The sequence below is a fragment of the Kogia breviceps genome, chromosome 11, assembly GCF_026419965.1.
Source record: "Kogia breviceps isolate mKogBre1 chromosome 11, mKogBre1 haplotype 1, whole genome shotgun sequence".
NCBI classification, from domain to species: domain Eukaryota; kingdom Metazoa; phylum Chordata; class Mammalia; order Artiodactyla; family Physeteridae; genus Kogia; species Kogia breviceps.
Window position 1 is genome coordinate 92,749,930 of NC_081320.1, and position 23,396 is coordinate 92,773,325.

General features: G+C 40.5%; 1 protein-coding gene across 7 annotated transcripts in view; it reads left to right on the forward strand.

Annotated features, from left to right (window-relative positions):
- The window catches only part of NBAS (NBAS subunit of NRZ tethering complex), a 333,351-nt gene that overhangs the window by 299,584 nt on the left and 10,371 nt on the right, over positions 1-23,396 (forward strand). For 3 of the 7 annotated variants that reach the window (XM_067008085.1, XM_067008089.1, XM_067008086.1), the window contains 3 exons: positions 13,434-13,573; positions 15,425-15,566; positions 21,290-21,418. In XM_067008085.1, the coding sequence (XP_066864186.1) occupies positions 13,434-13,573; positions 15,425-15,566; positions 21,290-21,418 (411 nt within the window). The remainder of the gene's footprint in view (positions 1-13,433; positions 13,574-15,424; positions 15,567-21,289; positions 21,419-23,396) is intronic. The other 4 variants (XM_059078230.2, XM_067008090.1, XM_067008087.1 and 1 more) reach the window with 3 other exon arrangements.

Sequence of the window (23,396 nt, forward strand, 5' to 3'; positions counted from 1 at the left end):
CACGAAGTTCAGGGCTGTCAGTAGTGTGTTTTAAATCGCAACAGCACTTTCTGGGGGAGTGGGGGTGAGCTAGGGAGGCCCTGTTTATCCCCTTCACGCAGGCAGATTGTCCTCATAGCCTCACGTGGGTCTTAGTTCACAGCGTTTATTTCCCTCCTGGGAAATAAACTTGAGTTTAGTAAATGTCACTGGATGGGGATGGCTTTGACTCCATCACGGGGCACCCTTCTCCCGGGGTCTGCTCAGGTCCCAGCTGGCTTTGTTTATCTAGTGGGACAGTTATATCCGAGTGCCCTTTGCTTAGTAGCAGTGTGTTCCCATTGCTATTGTCTCTTCATTCCTCTGCTGCATTAGAGGGAAGAGTTGAAGAAAAATAGGGGGAGAGAAGCAGGAAAAGTACAAGTGTTTGAATATCAGAGAGTGGTGCGGATATGAGGTAGTTGGACATAACTTCTCTAATTTTTTTAATTTTTCATTTTGAAAATTTTATATTTAATACCCCAAAAACTATGTCAACCATACTAAGAATTTTACATACTCTTCATGCAGGTTCACCAAATATTACCATCTCAGATGACTGCAGCTAACACTGATGCAAGTACCTCATCTTTTCTACCCATCATTCAGATTTGTCAGTCGGTCCACTGATGTTTTTTTCTGATCCGAGTCCAATGCAGGTCACACGTTGCACTTAATGCCGTGTCTCCTTAGGGTCCCATAATCTGAGACAGTTCCTCATTCTTTTTTTTCCCCCTTTTATGACCTTGACATTTGTTTAAAAGCACTGGCCAATTATTTTGTAAAATGCCACTAAATTTGACTTTGTCTGAGTTTTGTTCGTGTATTCAAGTTGTGCATTTTTGGCGAGAATACCACAGAAGGGATTTTGGGTCCTTCCCAGTACGTTATCTTAGGAGATATACGGTACTGTTGTGTTCCTTTACTGACAGTGTTCGTTTTGATCACTTGATTGAGGTGGCATCAACCATATTTCTTCTATATAAAATTATCTTTTTTCCCTTTGGGATTAATGAATGTCTTGTGTTGAGGTACTTTAAGATTGTGTAAGCACTGTTTCTCACCATACTTTCACCAGCTAATTTTAGCATGCATTGATGACTGTTGCCTGAGTTAGTGATCACTGTGGTGTCTCCCAAATGGTATTTTTTATCATTTGTTCTCCCCCGTATGTATTTATTCATTCATTTATTTATTTACATCACTGCAAGCTCAAGGATTCTCATTTTGTCCTGTGGTTGTAATCTATTACTATCACCATTCTAATGCTTTGCTCAAATCATCTCAGATTTTGCCATTGGGAACCTTCCGGGTTTCCTCCTGCACCCTTTGGACTTGGTCCCCCATCCCATCACTTTCTGAACCACAGATGTTCGAGACCCTCTCACCCTTTCCCTGCCTGGATCTGGATTCAGTCATTGACTTTAAAGAGCTTGATTTTTTTAATAAAGAGTGACATTTAGAAGTGAAGACTTGGGTGCTAGGTGTACTCATTGATGCAGTGGTATTATAGCTTCTAGACCCTCTTAAGGGACAGAGCACACATATGTCTACATCTATTTTTATGTCTGTCTATATTCATTTTAAAAACCATGAGTTTGTATTGATCCTTCCAATTCCAATCAGTTTAGTCTTCTCTCTTTCCTTATTTGTGAACTCCTTTCTGTGTCAGTGAGAAACTTGACTTTCCATTATCCACAATGTATTTATTTATTTGCTTAATCCTAGAGTACACATAAAGTAGTTATGGAAATTCCAGCCAACTTACTAGCTAGAATATTTGTGTAGAGCTCTTTTTGTCTTTAGCCTTAGAGTAATAGTACTCAAAAATCTTTATTCAAGGTTACTTCTCCTTCCCTCTCTCTCTCCCTCCCTCCCCTTCTCTCTCTCTCTTTTTCACACACACACACACACACACACACACACACACACACACACACAGAAACCACCTCCACTGTGATTTGCCTATTCACTTATAGTATAGATAGATTAATTTTATTTCTATTTGTATGGTTTTTGCTGTTCATGTTTATTTCAATTATGGATCCACTTTTTGAATATGTGAAACATTTACATGGAATGTGAGAGATCATTCTTTGGAGTTTGGTGTTCTTTCTTTTTCACTTACGATACTTTGAATTTTAGACATTCCTGGCCTGTAATTGTGTTGAATGTATGGGTTTTATGTAGTTTTATTTGTTCTTGTTCTTTTTGTTTTGGAGGATATGTAGGTATTCTATATATAGAATATATAGGAGGCCACATAACTCAATGGCCACCATTTTATTCTACTATGCATAATTCTCTAAATAACTTCTAACTAATAAAAATAGATTCAAAATAAAAACTTTGGTCATTACAGCATAGACCTGTTTTTACTTAAGCTGAGAAGATTCTTCACATAATATCAGTTTTCATGTTTTTTAGGGCCATCTATGAACCAAACATTAGGCTTTGTATGTGTATCTTGTCACTCAAACCTCATAATAACTCTTTTTAAAAAAAATAAATAATAAAAACATTTACTAGAAATTATGTTTTCCTACATCCCTACAGGTGGAAGATTTTATCCATAGAGAAATGTCAATCAATTGTTTACAGTTGATGTTTACATAGGGATATTAGCATATTTAAAATGTTTTCGGACAAAATGAGCAGAATGTCCTGGTATAACACAATATGCAAACAACATCACATTTTTAAAAGATGCAGTTACTGGAATAAATTTTAGGATGTATATTGGATAGATAATTCTGTATTATGCAACGTTGAAACTAGCCATGTTGGCAAAAAAGATGTTTCAGTGTAGACTTCCATGATTCCGGTCAAGGATGAGTCAATGGTGGAACATTTCATTAAACACAGAACAATAGAGAAGCTGATTATAAGACAAAGTCATGTTTTTTTTTTTTGGTACGCAGGCCTCTCGCTGTTGTGGCCTCTCCCTGTTGTGGCCTCTCCCGTTGCAGAGCACAGGCTCCGGACGCGCAGGCTCAGCGGCCATGGCTCACGGGCCCAGCCGCTCCGCCGCGTGTGGGATCTTCCCGGACCGGGGCATGAACCCTTGTCCCCAGCATCGGCAGGCAGACTCTCAACCACTGCGCCACCAGGGAAAGCCCAATCCATTTTTTTAATGAGGAATTTTGTTACTTACATAATTATCAAGGCAGCCAAATTAGCATATTTACAAGAAAAAAAGGAAATTTCCGAAATCACAGGAGGATTTTGACACAGGTCTCCCTGTGATATCATCATGAAACTGATACAAATCATAATAACCCTTTGATGGAGGTGATCTTATCATTCCATTCAACACATGAGCAAATAGGCTCAGAGTAGTTAATAGTAGTTTATAGTACCTCTGCTAAAACATAGCAGAATGATGTATGGTAATGAACTACCAATACTGTGGCTGCCATAGTAGCTCAATGTTAACTCAGTGTTAGATACCTATACAGGTGTGTGTGTATATATGTATATTGTCCTGTATTATGTTATATATTATGTTATTCTCAAAGTACCCTGATAGGTTAGGTATTATTACCTTATTTTTACAAATGGAAACACTAAGGCTTGGTGAGGTGTTTTTACATGGTCACAGAGCTATGAGGTGGCAGGGCCAGTATTCCACCTGAGTCTGAATGATACAGTACAGTGAAAGCATTTCCAGCTCCATGAATTATTCTATTAATACTTTATTAACAGTAACTAAAAAACAAAGTCTGGCCTTAAAAAATTGGCTTGTATAGCAGTTCTTTAAAGTAAACGTGTATTTATGGAGGCTCTTATGGCGTGAATGATTATTTGTCCTAGAGAAAAAATTTGTAAGGCAAATCTTCACTTCTTATTTTAAAACAAAGTATTTCCCCCTCTCATATGTCTCATTTAAGAATGTTTTCATTAAATATTATAATTAGCCATGTGAAAATATGTATTATATATTGAAGTTACAACAGCACTTACGGGGAGTGATTATGGAATGCTTTATTGTGTCATTTCTATCTTTTTAGATACAATAAAATAAGTAGGCTGTAGAACATGGCTCATAAGTGTGGTTGCTGGCTTTTTGTGTATGTTTATGTGTTTATGCACCCCACATACAGCCTCAAACATCTGGAAAACCCTTTGGAACTTAATTTGTTCATTGCGTTTCCCCCCATCCCAAGGGCATGTTTGCTGTGCCCTAGGAGAGACTTTTTATGGCAATTGAGAACCATTTATTCTTGAGGAGTTCACAAGTATACAACGATGTACAATATCATTTTCCTAATATACCTTCAGAGAGAAGCAGAGGCTGAATGTTTGTGCTGATCACCAGACCTAGAGGCAAAGGTGGGAAATAATTCAATCTCTCATTTCTTTGTTCCTTATCAGTACAGCCTCTCTTTGGTAGACATTCTTCCTTCCGCATGGGCTAGGGAAGGTTGTTTGAACCTTCAGGATGTCTCAACAACAGATTTTGCCTTTATTATAAGCAGTGCAAGATATAGTACTATTGAAATTCTCTCAGTAGCTACATCTATTCTTTAGTTCTCTGCCATAGAAATGAGAAAATCTCCTAGAAGATAGCTATCCTACTTTTAGTATTTAAACTTTAGTCCTATTTCCACAATTTTATGTTTTCTATTTAATAAAACTTATAAATACTCAGAAATGGACATGATCATAATTTAGGTTCTGTTTATAGTGTCTTATCTAAGAATAATAATCAATTACTATAATTAATAGTAATAATACTGTTTACTGAGTACTTATTGTGTGCCAGATACTGGTCTAAGCACTGCTGAGATTGGTGGGGTAGTCCAACAGCTTCTGACTAAGTCCCACAGAAGCTTATGACTTTTTTGTCTTCTAAAAATTTGACTTTCCTTCACCAGAAATCTTGGTTAGACCCCGCGAACACAACAGACAGTGTTGGCCACCAGAAACCTTATTAAAGGAGTAGCTGTAACATACGAGGGTCTAGTATTCTAGAGATCATTTCTGTTACCTTTTCATATTTCTGTATATCTATTGAAGTAGGGATTTTTGTTTTTTTTGTATTTTGAAGCACTGTGTACAGAAAGCTCAGTCTGACTTTACTGTGTTCGTAAATGGAGTTGCACAGTGCCTTGGTGAGTTTAAATCAGGTGTCATCATATGAGCCTTTTAGAACAGCTCATAAACTCACATTCAAGATAGGAATATGGTGATTAATGATACTACTATCAGTAATAATTCTCTACATGTTGGTAATTTTTTTCTATTCATAAAGTACTTTCATATGCATTAATACCTTGTCCATGTTTACAAATATCTGAAGGTAAGCTGCTATCAGTGCCTATAGGAAGGTGCCGATTTCAGGAGACATGCCTCAGTTTAAGATAGTCATGTTCACTTTCAAGCAGCTGCAGAGAAATTTAAGGTTAAAGCTGTTCTCATCTGAGAATAAGTGACTCAGTCCACTTTTTCAAGGACAGTGACCCTATGTCTGATAAGGAGGCTGCAGCTGCTTGACAAATGGACTTACCTCAAGGGCTAAAGTCACCCAATTCAATGAGGAGAGAAACCACTTTCAGAGACAAAAGGGAAAGAGATATTCTTATGTTTGAGTCACATTCGAATTTTGCCCTTTAAAACCCTGTGGTATTTAGTTACTGGTGTCAGTATGGAGTCGTCACCAACTCTTCGGTGCCTGTAAAATAGTGAACATTTTCACCCCCTGCTCACTGGGGAGGAGACAGAAGTGTTAAAACAGATACATGTTCCTTTTGTTTTCACTGGGGAAAAGGACAGAATAAAACAAAGTGTAGGAAAAAAATAGCAATTTCTCTCAATTTTATTTTTACTGATCTTTGGAAGGCACGCTTAAGAGTCATTTCAAATCCTTTAATTGTTGCACAAATAAATGAGATTTTAAAAAGAGATAAAAGTTAACCCATGATTCCATTATCCTAAAATAGCCATGTTTCTTTGTATTCTTTTTCTGTCCTGCCTAATCTATAGGCATAATTCTTGTTAGAAGAAATCATAGCACACATCCAGCTTTCTGCTTTTTTATATCTAGTGTATTATGTAGATGATAATATAAATAATACCGATCATTTATTGTGTGCCTACCATGTGCCAGCCTCTTGCTAGCTATCTTATTCATATCCTCTTATTTAATGTTCACAACCATAATATAAATATGAAGGATCTTCATCTTACAAAAGAGGAAATTAAGCCTCAGAAAGGTCCAGTAATGTCTCCAAAATAAACATTTTTCTGTATTACTTTGACTTTACCAACACTATTTTAAAAGCTGCACATTTAATTGAATTGCCCTTTATTATTTATTTTAGGGTCTCCTTATGTAGTATGTTATGAAGTATGTTATGAAGTCCTTATGAAGTATGTTGGAGCATTTGATAGCCACCTACAGTTAGTTTTTCCTCTCTTTTAAAATACATTCTATAGTCATTTCATATTCCATTTGGACACCGAAGTCATTTCTCTGTACCTCTTATACTTTTATGAAATATATTTAGATTCTGGGAATATATATTTCAATACAGACTGCAGTACTTCTCAGAAAAGAGAGAATTTGATTCATAGGTCCACATTCATGCTCAGCCAGGTGCCTTGTTTTGGGGTATTTTAGGGAATTTTAGTTCCCGTGATATTAATATAAATCACATGCTCTCACAACCTCTGTAAGCCTCTGAGATGTGTTTGCTTTAACTTTTATTGTCTCAGAGCAATACTTCTCTTCCTAAGTTTTTTTTTTAGATAATTTGTCAGATTTATGACATAGTGATTTTCTTCAACTGAAAGTTGTTTAAATTTTTTTACCATTAATGAGCACTATTACTAGTTGTGATATGAAAATATATTGGGACAAAACCATCTTATAGAAAGTAAGTAGATAACATCAATATTTTTATTATATTTTTTACCAAAAAATGTGTATTGATCATTTGCTGTGCTTCATGTTCCCTGCTGATCACTAGGATTTTAATTATAGCTGACTTTTTTAACACTGAAAATTTGAAGGCATTTGCATTAAAATTAAAACCAAAACAAGAATGCCCAATATCATTATTATTTTTCAGCATCCTAGTCAATGTAGGAACACAAGAAACAGAAATAGGAACTGTAACTTTTTAAAAAGTCAAAATTACCATTATTGTAGATTGTATCATTCTAATTTCTGGAAAACCCAAGAAAAATACTGAAAATGATTGGAAGTAATAAGTGGAACTTATTATAAGGGCTAAAATCAATGATAGAAGAATACATAGTATATGTGAAAATAACTCAAGTCACTGGTATAGGGGCTTATTAGTGTTATGGGTCTAATTATAAAGATGTACCTTTTTAAACTTAGTGTGTCATCATTTTCTTAAATAAATTTTACAGTAAATATTACTCTTCAAAAGAAGAAGTATTAACTCTAACCATCTAGAAAACTATGTTTAGGAACCGTCACTTAATACTCTTTTCTAAAGAACAGAGTTTGTCATTAAGATAGACTAGTCTTGGACTCTTTCCCAGCAGGATGGGTTGTAAACATCTCAAAAAACTGCTGAGAGACAATTCTCCATGGATTTCTCACATTTCTCCAAGTCTTTGCTTATCCCTGGATCTTCACGGTTTTCTCTTATGTTTTTTTTTTCCTAAAGCTTTATAGTTTTACATTTAACATTTAATATATTTAAATCTCTTATCAACTTTGAGTCATTTTTGCATTAAGTGTAAGGTTTGGGTTGAGGTTTATTTACCTTTTTTGCCTAGGGGTATCCATTTCCTCCAGCACCATTTGTTGAACACATTATCTGGCCTCCATTGAAATGCTTATGCCCTTGGTCAGAAATAAGTTGGGCATATTCGCTGCTGGGTTTTCTATTCTGTTCTTTTGATCTTTGTCTCTATCGTTCTACCAGTACCACTTATCTTTCTTACTGTAGCTAAATAATAAATCTCAGTATCAAGTAGTTATTCCTCCCACTTTATTCTTCTTTGTCAAGATAGTTTTAGCTATTCTAGGGAATGTCTTTCCATTTACATTTTTTTTTTTTTTTTTTTTTTTTTGTGGTACGCGGGCCTCTCGCTGTTGTGGCCTCTCCCGTTGCGGAGCACAGGCTCCACGGCCATGGCTCACGGGCCCAGCCGCTCCAGGGCATGTGGGATCTTCCCGGACCGGGGCACGAACCCGTGTCCCCTGCATTGGCAGGCGGATTCTCAACCACTGCGCCACCAGGGAAGCCCCTTTCCATTTACATTTTATAAAAGCTTGTCTAAATCTACAAAAAAACATTCTGGGATTTTGATGGACATTGTATTAAACCTGTAGATCAGTTTAGAGAGAATTGACATCTTTACTAGGTTGAGTCTTTCCATCCATGAACACAGTGTATCTCTTCATTTATTGATTTCTTTCATCAGCATTTTATATTTTTTTAGGATATAGATCCTGAACATGTAAATTTTAAAATGTTCTTTGAAGCAATTATAAATGGTATTATGTTTTTATTGTCAGTTTTCACTTGTTCATTGTTAGTATATAGAAATGAGGTTGATTTTTCTGTGTTGATTTTGTCCTGTGCCTTTACTGACTCATTCATTAAGACTAGGTTTTTCTTTTTCTTTTTTTTTTTTAGTAGATCTCTTGGATTTTCTATGTAGATAACCATATTATCTGCAAATAGAATTTTATTTTTTTCTCTAATATGTATGCCTTTTATTTATTTTTCTTGCCTTATTGCAGTGGCTAGAACTCCTAGTATGATGCTAATAAGAGTGGTAAGAGTGGACTTCCTTGTCTTGGAGTATAATGTGGAACTATCACTTCTGTTTGGGCCACTTTACCTTTCTGCTTTTAAATATCATTGCCTTGATTATCAGTTGGTGTTATAATCTTTGCTTTAATCATCTAATATAATTTAGAAAATTTATATAAAAAAAGGATAGTCTATTGTATTTACCCACATTTCTGCTCTTTGTATTCTACATTCTTCCTTCTGATGTTCCAAAGTTCCTTCTATCATTTCCTTTCTGTTTGAAGAGCTTCCTTTAGCTAGTCGTTAAGATGAGGGCTGTTGGTAACAGATTCTTTTAGCTTTCCTTATCTGAAAATGTTTTTATTTTCCTTTTTTTCCTAAAGGGTAGTTTTTCTGTATATAGAATTTTCAATTGACAGTTCTTTTAACACTTGAAGAATATTGTGCCACTTCTTTCTGGCCTCCATGGTTTCAGATGATTAATCCAGTTATTCAAATTGTTGTTCTTTCTTAGGTAATGTGTTATTCTGGTTGTTTTCAAGATATTTTCCCTTGTCTTTTGTTCTTAAGAGTTTAATTGGGTTGTGTCTTGGAATGGATTTCTTTGGGCTTACCCTTCTGGGTTTAGCTCAGCTTCTTGAACCTGTAGATTCATATCTTCCACCAAATTTGAGAAGTTGTTAGATATTATTTCTTAAAACACTCTTTCAGCTCCACTTCCTTTCTCCCTCTCTTCTGGAATTCTGAGAAATGACCTTACCTGGCATGTCTTCTGTGTCTAGGTGAGGAGTCAGGAAACACTCGGTCTGAGTGTCTTCCTTCTGTTGGTGAAGGAATACAGGATACCCTCCTGATGCATTGTTCCTCAAGTCCTAGGGTTCCAAACTAGTTTGCTTTCTTTTTTACCACCTTTAAGAGTTCTCCTTTGGTGTCTCATTATTTTCATAGTTTGTAGTTGTGCTTAGCAGAGGAGAGTAGGGAAAAATGGGTCAAAGCCATTTTGTCCAAACTGGAAGTTCCTTGTATATGTTTATCTTTTATATTTCTTTATATAAAAATTCATTTTGAGTTTTAGTTACCAGAATTTATTTTTAAAGCCTTATAGACATGATGAACAAGATAAGCTTATGTTATTTTGGTAAGTTTTGATAAATTTAGTTATTTTAATATGTGGACACAAGTCCTAGATGAACACTTGTATATCAGAGTATATAATGATTATCCAACAAAGTATATTCTTCATCATGTGTTAAAAAAAAACATGTGCTCAAGTTCATTTTTAGGCCCATTTTCTTATATAAGGTAAAGCTTTCATAGCTACAGTGATAGAATTTAAAACTGCTTTCTTAAGAGCTGAGTAATAACAATTTGACATCCTTTTTGATAACAAGGGAGTATGCGAGTGTCCATACACAAAATGGATAATTGTGTTAAGTTACTACATTTTTCACATTTGTATTTTAAACATGGGTGTCAATTCTCTGAAAAATAAGTTACTAATAATTGAGATGATTAGTGAGGATTCAGGAGAAAATGTTTCCTGACAAAGCCATACTCTTATAATTCTGTGTACATGTGAGAAAGGCACTGTACAAAAAACTTATTAGCAAACACATTTGTTAAAGTGGAAACTAATATTTGTACACTAATATAAAAACAGAGAGAGATCTGATTATAGTTTCTAGTTTCTCTTTCCTTCCCTTATAATACAGATCATGCCCTAAAAATTTACAAGCTATTATAGTTTCTGAAAAGAAAGAAATCTAAATGATATTGAAAACATGAATCACTTTTTCCTAATCTCTTTATTTTCATGATATGGCTGCATTTCATGTAAAGGAGAATCATCTTGTTATTAATTATACTGCAGTTAATTAAAGAAACTGGAATATTGGCACTGCTGGGAGACATAGCATTCAGTTGTTTAAAAAATATTTTTTTAAGCACAAAACCTGCTCTACAAATAAGCTCAGATTATAACTCAGAAAGAAGAAAGCAGCCATTTACCCTGCTGCGGACCTCCAGACACCTCCTTAGAACTTCTGGGACATCAGGGATTTTTGGAGCCCATTTTTCAGATGAGGAAAAATGAGACTCAAAACAAGGGACTTTATTGAAATCACATAGCTAACCACAAGGCATCATCGGTTGAAATATAATGTCAGTACACATGTTACCTCTGGGTCTTTTTTAGTGATTTCCTTTTGGTGGGATCTTTTTTGTAAACCTTACATCTATCTCCAATAAAAAAGGACAGCCAAAAATTTATGGTAACTCTAAGAATATTTAATATAATTCTGTGTTACAAGATTTTATAAATAAATTATCCTCATTCATTCATTTGTATATCCACTCATGATTTCATTCGTTCACTAAATAAGTACTGTGCATTTACTCTATATCAGGCATTATTTTAAGTAGTGGAGATAAACCAGTGAACAAATAAGTTTCTGTTTTCTCAAACAAATATGCAATAAGTCACATACTTGTAAGTGCTAAGAAGGAAAATAAAGCAAGGTGAGGGAGGTAGATAGGGGTGGGGGAATGCTACTTTGTGGGGGGGAGTGTAGTTACGCAGTGTGTTCCCTCAAAAAGTGACATTTGAGAAATTTGAAAGAAATGAGAGAATGAGCCAGAGCCGTGCAGGTATCTGAAGAAAGAATGTGCCAGGCAGAGGAAGCAGATCAAAGTTCCCCAGGTGGAAGCCGGAGTGATGAATGGGCAGAGTACCTGGGAGGCCCCGAGGCTGGAGAGGAGTTGAAGGTGGTGAAGTCAGATAATGACAGATGGATGTCTGGAGTTTGAGAAGGTTTTTTTTTTTTTTTTTTTTTTAAACCTTTCTTTATACATAGGCAAGAAAATATTGCCAAACTCCCAATTAGACCACTAATTTAAATAATTCAAAGCTCCTCTAGCTTACTGAGTCCTCTAGCTTCAGAACATCCTGATCTGAGTATAATTATATATCAGCTCTGCTGCTTGCTAGCCATGTTACCAGGACAGATAAGCCTGTTTTGTCATCTGTAAAGTGAGGTTAATAATACCTGTGCAGTTCTCCATACAAAACTGTTGTAAGGATCAGCTAACTGACTGTATTATGAAATTATTTTAAAAACAAGAAAAAGCTTTTGGGTTATTATTCCGTGGAAGAATGACATGGGGCTTTAAGTCAGGTTTTGAAGGATCTGAATGGTCACTGTGTGAGCAAGACTGCACATGGTAATTGCCAATAATTTCATTGTACATAATCAACTTTTGTGAAAATGCAGAATTCATGGTATAACTTTTTCAGGTGACTGCTGGGGTCAGAGCCAGGGTGACCATTAAATCAAATGTTTTGGAAACATTCATTAGTATATAGACAATTTAGCAAATATATAGGTAACCATCTATTCTCATTATTCTTTCAGAGTATCATCATCTGAGTCCAAATATAGAGAGTCTATGTTGAGAGAGGCTAGGAAACAAGAGAACCAGCTTTTGGCTTACTTTTGTATTTAAAACTGCTTTCTGGGCTTCCCTGGTGGTACAGTGATTGAGAGTCCGCCTGCCGATGCAGGGGATGCGGGTTCGTGCCCCGGTCCGGGAAGATCCCACATGCCGCGGAGCGGCTGGGCCCGTGAGCCATGGCTGCTGCGCCTGCGCGTCCGGAGCCTGTGCTCCGTAATGCGAGAGGTCACAACAGTGAGAGGCCCGCGTACCGCAAAAAAAAGAAAACTGCTTGCTAATTTAAAAAACGCAAACATTTTATTCACAGAGGTGTTGGAGATATGACTTGTTTGAGGACTGCCTCAATGTAGAAGAAGTATCATTTGGTTATTCAGTGAGAGGAAAACTTAGCATTTTTAGTTGACAGGCTTCTTTTGCATTAGAAATGGAGATGTGAATAAAAGTTATTTTACTTTATTTTGATTTATAGCAAAAAAAATTTCCATGTCAAGTGTACTTTAGTAAAATCTTTACTTTCAAATTAGAGAAATTTTCTAGACAACGTGAAGATTTAGCAATAGTCATTCTAAAATGAAAATTAGCAATGCAGAATAATTTAAACTACAAACATTGGCAAATGTTGAGTATGGTGAACTATTATAATTTCACATGAAACAGTTCAGTATTTTAACGTAACATACATTGAGTGCCAATAAGCCAGTTCTATGGAAGTCTACTTGTTTGCATTTATTTTGCTAAAGAATGTTAAGAACCTTCCTGTGACTTCGTTCTAAACAATTTTTAACATAGATTTTTTGTTTTGTTTTGTTTCGCTTTGTTTTTTTTGTGGTACGCGGGCCTCCCACTGTTGTGGCCTCTCCCGTTGCGGAGCACAGGCTCCGGACGCGCAGGCTCAGCGGCCACGGCTCACGGGCCCAGCCGCTCCGCGGCACGTGGGATCTTCCCGGACCGGGGCACGAACCCGCGTCCCCTGCATCGGCAGGCGGACCCTCAACCACTGCGCCGCCAGGGAAGCCCAATATAGATGTTTGAAGCTGGGTAAAACGTAGAGCTTTTGAAGGTTTTCTGGGGAGTAGGGTTGGGGGAGATGTTGTTGAATTTCCCCTTGACACACTGTAAAAGTTTCCGAAAGAACATTTAATCAAAATAATCAAATTTGAATTTTTCCGGAAAGCAATTCCGTGGCCTTTGCTGTGGGTTTCAGGTATGTGTTCCGCCTTCCAGGTAGACGTAACTGACACGGAGGATGAAGAGAAGCGCTATTCGCTCTTTGTGGAGCTCCTGGAGGCCAGTCACCGAGAGGTCGAGTTCCAGCACCTGGTTTTGCTCCTGCAGGCTTGGCCGCCTATGAAACGGGAATATATGTGAGTATTAACATAAAAGTGGACTTCTATTTGTCTAGACTCTAGGTTTAAAAAATCACTACCTTCAGAAGAGCCAATGAAAGAAATATATAAAATCAGTATAAACCTTTAGATGAAATTAGAATTGTTTTTCTTGAAATATCACAGTTTCTTTCCATTTCTCCTTACCCCTAAAGCCAAATATTTTATTCAGAAATAGAGACAATGCTTGATAATAACATCTGATTTAGGATGTCAGCAAAATAATTTTGTGCCAGTATTTTCACCAGGAAATGCTTTGACGCTCTTTTAACACGGCTTACGAGGCTAACTTGAGAATCCGTGGGGAATAAATTGATAATTTCCGTTTATTGAGAACACACAGTGTTATGTGCGGTTGACATGCACTGTCAAGTCACACAGCAAAGCTGCACGGGAAGGTGATGTTATCTAGTTTTACAGATGAGAACATGGAAGCTCAGAAGTTAAACAGCTTCCGGCAGCACCTGGCCCTGAGGCGGGGGAGACAGAGCTCCAGCAGCTGCTGGAACCTCCGCAGCCGTGCTGATCCTGTGTGTCAGGCTGAGGTCGCAGCCGCCGCTGGAGCTGCCCCGGTAGTCACACGGTCCCTGTGCTGCCAGCCTAGGAGCCCTTTGGAAGAAGTGGCTAGATTTCCTCTGAGCACATATGCTGTCTGCCAAGAACTGCTGCTCCCCTTTGGCAAGAAACAAGAGCATCCGCGCTTCTGTTGCGAATGTCTTGGAGGGCAGGACTCCTCTTGCTCTTCCCACGTCAGCCAGCACTTTGTGCACCAGACCAGTACACGTCTCCACACCTCAGATGTTAAAAGAAGGATGTTTTCTCGAAAATAAGTGGTTCCGTGAGCAGTTTAGGAGCGCTAAGGAACATCTGGGCAAGCCTCTTTACCTTCACCCTCAGACGAGACCGTTAGGAATTCCTGAAGCAGACCAAGGAGCGGGGCATTTTGGTTTTGTTTTGTTTTTTAAGCAGGTGTTTTGAGAAAGGCAAGAAGCGTCTCTTAGATCTCAAGCATCTGTGGCAGCGATGGCATGCTGACATCTATGCTTGGGCATGGGTTCTTACTTTCCCTCTGTGAAACCGTGCAGTGCAAGTTCCCACGTCCTAAAAGCTTTAGTTTACTTGTGACAGTACCTTGAAACAGCATTTCCATTTGGTTCCCAGTTATCTTGGCAGAGCTGCCTCAGGACCTGAGGGTGCTTGTTACAAACAGTCCCGTGCTTGGCTCTCCGAGTCCAACTCTCGGTACCGGGGCCTGGGCCTCAGTTTCTAAACAGCTCCTAGGAGATGATAATGGGAAGTAGACGTGGGACCCACTAATTACATTGTCAGTAATGCTTCCCTTTTTTAGCAGATCATGAGAGTTGAATTATACATGTCTCCATACACTCAAAATGGATCTCTGCGTCTAAAGAGAATTTTTCAAATTGAAAGTATGACACTTCTGGTAGATTAGTTAACTGTGGTTCTACAGTTTCTTTTACTTTTGGATCACTGACCATTGCAAATCACTCACTTACCCACAAGAAGCAAACTCAGCTTACTTAAAAAACTTACTGCATTTGAAACATTTAATGCATTTGTAGACATAAAGATACTCATTTTCAAACATATATTCTTGCTTTTGTAGTCCTGTGTGAAATTTGTAAGTTGCTAATAACCTGTGTTTTACAGACTTCTTTATGAAATCATTAGCATCAGAACCAAGCATTACCAGTCCACTTAACCCTCTTTACTTGAAAAAGTGGGATTTCTTTTCTATTTTAAAATTTCTTATCACAATTGTTATAAGTTTCATCGTTTCCCATGCCTTGCATTTTTCTCCCTTCGAAGCAGCATAACCAGTAATCCGTGGGTGAGGCTGGCTACAGTAATGCTAACCCGGTGTACGGAGGAGAACAAGGAAGGGCTGGGGAACGAAGTTTTGAAAATCTGCCGCTCTTTATATAACACCGAACAGATGCTCCCTGCAGAGGTGAGTGGGTATCTCAAGTGGCTTTCCTGCGGGGTATCCCTTTCCTGTCCCAGCTCCTTGGTATAAACAGTACCAGTGACCGTACTTGGGGAGCATTTAGCTTAAGTTATCGGGAGGTAAAGTGAAGCCCGTAATCTGTGACCGATCAAACGAAGAAAAGCAGGGCTAAAAGGATTCTCTGAGGTCATGTTCTCTTCGTTGGAGCTCTGAAGCAGTTTTCCTTTTACAGGTCCCAGAGTAGAACCCAGTTTTCTGCTTTTTTTGGGGTGCCCTTTTATGTCTAACTCAAGTTTCTGTTCTAAGAGGTCACGGTAGCTCAAGTATTCCTGTGTGGCTGACCCAGGCCAGTTGGTAACATAGCAGCTACCTTAGCACTCCTCGGCAGGTAACCAGCGACTCTGATTTTCACATACTTTTTTGACATCATTGTAATAAGAGTGCATAACCACAATATTTATTCTCTGTAAACATGGTAAAAACTCAGCCACCTCCACGTTGACCTTGTTCTCTATTTGATCCCATAATATGACTGTCCCAGAGATATTTGTGTGATATATATGTAAACTGGTACATTCTAAAATAAGCACATATTAACTGCAGCCCCCTGCTGTGGATCTGACCTCAGCAGTGTATTGTTTGAGCAATTTACATGTCTTAAACTTAAGCATTTGGATAATGGCACTAAACTGATTCATTGGTTTTTGAGTTTCTACCACATAGCAGATAAACTTGAAAATAAAATTGTAAATATGATTCTGTGAACCTTCATCGTAATCACTCAAGGAAAATATTCTGTTTATGAATGCACATTTAATGAATTGTTTTCTGAAGGAAGGACTGGCTAAGTGTTTTTTGACTGAATTTAAAATACTGTGTCCATTTAAAGACATCTTCAACCACCAGAATGACAGAATTATTCTATAAAATATTTAAAGTACCAGCAGCAAAGGTAACTTCCCCTTACTCCAGTAGCCTGTGATTTGCTTGTATCAGATACTTATCTACCTGTGCTCGACTCTGCTATATTGTGAGCACCTGGAGGGTAGGAACCATGGCTGTAGCATCTCTGTTTCACCCAAGGCAGGATTCGGCACACTGCAGGCAGTGGGGACCCAACACACTGTATGACCCCCAGCAGGGTAAGTAAACAACATGGGTTTCATCTCTGCCTTAACATAAGCTAAGATCAAGCATTGTTAGATTAGGACCAAACACCAGAAGTGTCCTACTGTCAGTTCTATTGAATCTAGGTTAGGAAAACATTGTTTAGGATCTCTGGACGTCCACTTTCTCCTCTCTGAAACAAGGGGGTTAGACCACATGACCTCGGCGGGGACTCTCGTTTCGACGGTTCTGTGAGGTCTCCAGTCCTGGGAGGAGCGTGAACTGAGGCTGTCTCTTCACTTCTTCATCCGCAGCACTTAGTTCACTGCCTCTCACGAGTCCATCGTTCTCTTGGGGTGAGGAGTAAGGTACTGGATTGAGCCCCATTTTGAAGTAGGTCATTATCGCTTCTCTGTTCCAAGTTGATGAGATGAAAGATCATCATCAAGAGTTCTGTTGCCACAGCGACCTTTCTTCATTTTTGTTTTGCTACCTTCTGTATTTTAATGGGGTATATACGTGGCTTTTTTTTCTTAGGATGCCATGATTGAAGGAACTTTGCAAATGTCGTGTACTATTTTTATTAATCACTAAATTTGCTCAAATGTGAATTAAAATTGTTACAAAGGAAGGAAGAATATTATCATAAAATGGAAATGTCTTGTTAAGTTTAATTTACCACACTTGGAATCTACATAGTCTCATTTCAGACTTCCATGAGATTTAATATCACTGTGGCAGTAAAATTATCCATGACTCACTTTTTTTTTTACTCCAGTACCTTTGGTTGCCCTACTGCATGGTGTGTGAAATGCGTTTGCCTGATCATCTCTGACGGGACTTCAAGGGGCTTCCTTCTTCCTTCATCCCCATTTCCCACCCTCCTGCCCAGCTCCCACATGTAGAGATGTTTTTTCCTTGTGGCTCTTTTCACGATCACCTGCTGCTGCTCATGGTACTTGTTTACTTATGGCCGTGATGGTTTTGCTGATGGAAAATATTCGAGAAAGATAAAATCACTGTTTCTCACAGGCCATGTGTCCCACAGTCTGGAAAGTTAACATATCCTCCTTCTCAGCTTCTATCCACGGCAACGCGTGCAGCGTCCTCAGGAGTGGGGTATCTGTAGAGCCAGAAATTGGCAACTTGGCATAAAACAAGTTCCTGGCATTTAGATGTAAACTCCCAAGTTCCATCTACTTGTGGCTGCCCCCGAGGGCCCCTGCAGAGGCACAGCAGGAGCTAGCGTGGCAGACGCTGCGGCGGGGGTGTGGGAGCCGCCCCCCGGCTCGCGGGTGAGCCCTGCTGACCCCGGCTTCGCGGTCTTAGTGCGTTTGTTCTCTCTCACGGCTGAGGCGCTCCTGAGGACGTCGAGAGCTTGATTTTTCGAATCGACGACACCCACCCCTGCACACCTTGTGCTCCACGCACTTGCTGTGGGCCCTGCCACACCTTTAGGTGCTGGATACCCCAGGACCAGTGGGAGGGTGGCGTGAGGACAGAAGGACCGCTGGGGGACCGGTCCAGCCGCCCTGACGACCGGCGGCCACAGGGCCCAGGGCATCACCACGAACCCCAGTCCAGGGCTTCCCTGGGGGCGCAGCGGTTGGGAGTCTGTCTGCCGATGCAGGGGACAAGGGTTCGTGCCCCGGTCCGGGAGGATCCCACGTGCCGCGGAGCGGCTGGGCCCGTGAGCCGTGGCCGCTGCGCCTGCGCGTCCGGAGCCTGTGCTCCGCAACGGGAGGGGCCGCGACAGTGAGAGGCCCGCGTACCGCAAAAAACAAAACAAAAAAACCAGTCCACGGGGAGAACCAGCGCCCAGGGTTCTGGCCTGGCTCTGGGCCCCAGCGCACTTGCTCCTCTGTATTCAAGGCCTCTCATTGTTGTTCTGTGTCCTGATGGCCAGACAGGTTTGAGCTGCAAACGTAGCATATAAGGTGTTTTGTGGTTCCCTTTGCTACTTTTGACCTTTCCTGCAGCTCCTCAAATCCCTTTATAAACATCCTAATAAAGTGTCCTCTTGTAACACAGGGGAAAATACCTGGTGAATATAGTATAGTCCTCAATTACAAGTAAGTATTTAGCCAGTAACTGTTAGCTAAGAGATAAAAAGCACTCAGTAGCTCTCATAAAATGAATTCTTCCATTCCTGCATGTCCTTGTCTGGCTGTGGGATATCTAGCCATTATGCCTGCTCAGAGGGGTGTATAGGTTATTTTAGTAAATTTTTCATCAAAGCTAAGATCAGCCAAGTTATATGCTTCTTCCAAATATAAATGACTGAGAAATACCTATTTACCAATTACTGATAACTTATTGAATAAGCATATATGAGAGTTAAGAGAGAGAACACAAATAATTTGGGATACAGTATGTACTAAGCAAGTTTGGAATACAGAGAAGGAAAAACCTTCTTGCCCTCAAGTGAGGCAGATAGACGAATGATTACAATAATACAAGATGACAGGTAACGTAGGAAAATATTCAACGAGGTTTAGCCAGAATAAAGGAGCGCCAAACCTGGGACATCAGAGGGACCATCGCAGGGAATGGAATTTTCTTGTGCCTTTGTAAGCTGAGACCTAACGACGAGTAGGGGTTAATCAAAGAGGGAGAGAGACAGCAGAGGTTACATCGTGTGCGAAGACCCGGAGATCCGCGAGAGCCGCAGACTCTCTGCTGCACCCTCCACTGTGGTAGCCATGGGCCACACGTGGGTATGAGAGTCAAGCGTAAGTGAAGTTGAATGAAATTAAAAATGCAGTTTCTCATTTGCACTAGCCACATCTCAAATGCTCACTAGTCCCACGTGGCCCGCGGCTGCCCTGCTGGACCGCGCGGCTCAGAGCATCCCGTGGTGAGAGGAAGGTCTCCCGGGCAGGCGCTGCTCTCAGAGGCCTGGGCAGGGTGGGAGGGCGAGGCCGTAAGGCTACAGGGAGGAGGGCAGAGGAAGCAGGTTGGTGCGGGGCAGCTGGGCTAGACTGTCACGCACAGGAGTTTATATTTCGTCTTGCCAAATGTTTTCTGCAGGTTTTGGCATCCCAGATTAAAAAATCCGCGTTTCTCTTTGGCCCAGATGCTGGGTGAGAGGCCTCTGTATGCAGCATGTGCCTTAAGGCACGCAGAGCACTTTCCTGAATGAGAAGACGTGTTTGAAGTACACATTTTACAGAACTGTAAAATGCTGATATTGATCATTTTCACACGGGTTTAGGGGGCACAGCCTTCCAGTCTGATTTCCAGCAGTAGCCTGCTGGGTGCAAGCTAATAAAAGACACTGAGTGGAATTCCAAAGAGGCCTTTATCCCAAGCTTTAAGTAGGGCTCCTTTATGTCAGCCTTCTTTTATCTACTCTTGATAATAATGTAAAGGAATTATGAAAATGTCATGCATTTGAGTTTTTCTCCTCCGACGTGCTCCTGCTGGAGTAGGACGAGAGGAGCGGGCGGTGATCCCCAGCCCTTTCAAAAACAGCCCTCGCTTTATATAATGAGGTCGCGCTCATTGTCCGGTCTTTGGTCCGAGTGATTTGTACTTCACGTTACAGCTAAAGTCGGGACACCGAGAGAGCGTGTAACTCAGCAGGGAAGAATAGCTTGAAATTTTATTTTCTATGCTGTTATACTTTTGTTGTGAAAGATTATTGCTTGTTCTAGAAAAGCCTGCTCTCTGATGGCAGGTTCAGCCAGCATAAAAAAAGGGCCGCGAGTAACATGCAAATATGTCTGGGACAATCTAAATCCATTTTCATTTTTCTGGACCACAGATAGCTTTCATGAAGATGGAGCATCTTAAGTATATCAAGCATGCAGTTTACATTGACATTAACTATAAACAGGTTTTAAAATGTGTGAATTGCTGATTTCCTTTGTTACAGTGGGTGATAACTAGATATTTTTGATAATATTAACAATTGACAATAGTTGTGTTTTTTGTTTTTTGTTTTGCGGTACGCGGGCCTCTCACTGTTGTGGCCTCTCCCGTTGCGGAGCACAGGCTCCGGACGCGCAGGCTCAGCGGCCATGGCTCACGGGCCCAGCCGCCCCGCGGCATGTGGGATCCTCCCGGACCGGGGCACGAACCCGTGTCCCCTGCATCGGCAGGCTGACTCCCAACCACTGTGCCCCCAGGGAAGCCCGACAATCGTTTTTATTGTCAAGCGTCTAGTATATGCTGAGCATTGTACGTTATTATTCACTAATACACACACACACACACACACACATACACACACACACACACACACACACACACCCCACACTGCAGAGTAGATACAGTTTACCTCTGTTTTACTTGGGAGGGAACCAGGGCTCTGAGAGTTTAGGAAAATAAATTCCAGTCCTATATCCATCCATCGGGATCCTATGCAGCCATTAAAATAGCAACGTTGTAGATGAATATCTGATACCTGGAAAGATTTTGTGAATAGATGGTGAAGTGAGCGAAACAGGTACCAAACACTAAATCAGGGTGGTCCCATGTGTGCATTTTGTACAGACACAGACAGACACTCACACTCACACTCAGGAAAAGGTGTGGAAAGCCACAAGCAGAATCATGCCGGCGCTTGGATGCGCTTCCTTTCCTTCTCACTCACAGAGTTGCCCTTGTGGTTCCAGGGTGTGAAGGAGCTGTGCTCGCTGCTGCTGCACCAGGCCCTGCTGCTCCCATCCCTGAAGCTGCTCCTCGAGAGCCGAGACGAGCATCTGCACGCCGTGGCCCTGGACCACATCACCGCCATTGCTAAGGTGCTCCCTGCGGAATTTCTTTCTTATGCCCCAGAGAAATGAATTAGTATTGCCGTTCTCATGAAGAACAACTGTGATTTACTCAGGACTGTTTTATCTCTGACCACAATAGCTGTCTCGGTTTGTCTAAGCAGTAGATATTTGTCTATTTTACAAACATTCACTAAACTCCTGCCATGAGCCACACTCTGGGTTTAGGTGCCAAGAACACAAACCCAGATCATGAAGCATTTTCTCTAGAGAAGCAGTGTATTAGTCTCTTTAAGAAAATGTCAAAGCAGCCTGGGACTAGCGGACCAGTCCCTGCCACTTGGAATCTTGGTTGAGGAGCTCCTAGCATCAGGCAGGTTTTCTGTGCCCGCATGTGTTTGGTGATCTGCTAATTAAAGGTGAGAAAGAGCCCTGTTGCCTGGCACCATCGCAAATCTCAAGCTCGTGTTTCCTCTGGCGGCCGCCACCGCCACCGAAGCCCCTCCTGCTTTGAGGAATGGGGGGCTAGTGTCAAGGCTGGAGAGTCCTCCCGCAAGGCTGTTGCCTTGTTATCATGACTAAGGAAGGAACTTTCACTTCCCTTTTTAAATTGTACACTTTAGGATTAGATAGCTCAGGGTTGTGTTTAATGACTGCATTGTATTATCCTCACTGAAACCCTTCTGCAGGGCAGTGATTCTTTCATTTGAAGCGTGTATGTGCACGCTTTAACGAAAGTAAGAGGATGTCTTTTAGGGGCCAGAGAGGGCAGAGGGGTCCTAGAGCGGTGGCGCAGTGAAGAGACTGATGACAAGATACCACGGATGCACAGTTTTGTTAATGACAAAGGATGCAGAAAGCACAACGTAACTGCATTTGGAAACAGTAACAATGAACAAAATGAGAAAAACCTAGTGCCGTTTTTCATTTAGATTTGTTTTCAAAACAATGTAAAGTTTCCGTAAAGATTTTGTGTTGATAAAAATGCCTTTCGTTATCACTGATAGTTGAGCATAACAAGGGCCTTTCTAGAAACTAGACTGAAGTAGGGAGTTGAGGGGACTTGTCCAGTGGCAACCTCCCTGTCTCTCTGTGCTGAAGTAAAAGTTCCATGATGTTGGGAATTTACGAGAAACTAAGAACTGCAGTGAGATTTTTTTTTTTTTTTTCTTAGCTGATTTTTAATTGCAAATCGAAGACATCAGGAAGAAGGGAAAACTGGAGAAAATCAGGCTGCATACTTTCAGTGTCTTTTTTCCCTCACCACCCTTTAACGTATTCATATCTCTGCTCAGGTCTTCCCACTAAAACTTGCCACGGGCCTCTTTGAGCATAAAACGGTGATGTATTCAACATTGCTGTTCCCCGTCCGTAGGGCATTCCTGACACACTCCTGAATCCCATAGGTGAGCGGGTCACTTTTCATTTTCAAGATTCTTTATCTCAAATGCATCAGAACTGCAACTAGAAGGGGGGCTCGCTCACTGTGAACCAGCCCTGCTGCCCGCCACACACCCCTGCATACATGCGTGTGCACACGCACACGTGCACACGCACACGTGCACACACCATCAAAATAAGAAATCAAATGGGAATGTTGCGTCACCCAAGTCATCTTTAAATGGCGCCAGTTTCCCTCCATCACACTTTGATCTGCACGTTTGACGTGCAGCGCCGTGCAAAAAGCCTGTGGGTGGTTCGCCTTGGGTTGTGATGAGAGCACCCAAAACCTCTGTGGCCTTCAGGTGCGAAAATCAAAGCCAGAGGCGTAAATGGCTGAGGTGAGCCACTTACCTAGCACCGAGACCCTTGCTTTTAGGAATTCAGTAAATGACACTGACTTGTAACTTCTCTGCGCTGAGTTGAGTACGCACATTAGGCTGGCCCACCTGTGACCTTCACGTGTGTTCATGGAAGCTTTTGCATCCTCCAGAGAAATAAAGTGTTGCAGATTTTTCCAGTTTTTAAACATTTTTTAACTTTTCATTTTGAGATAGTTTTAAGTTCA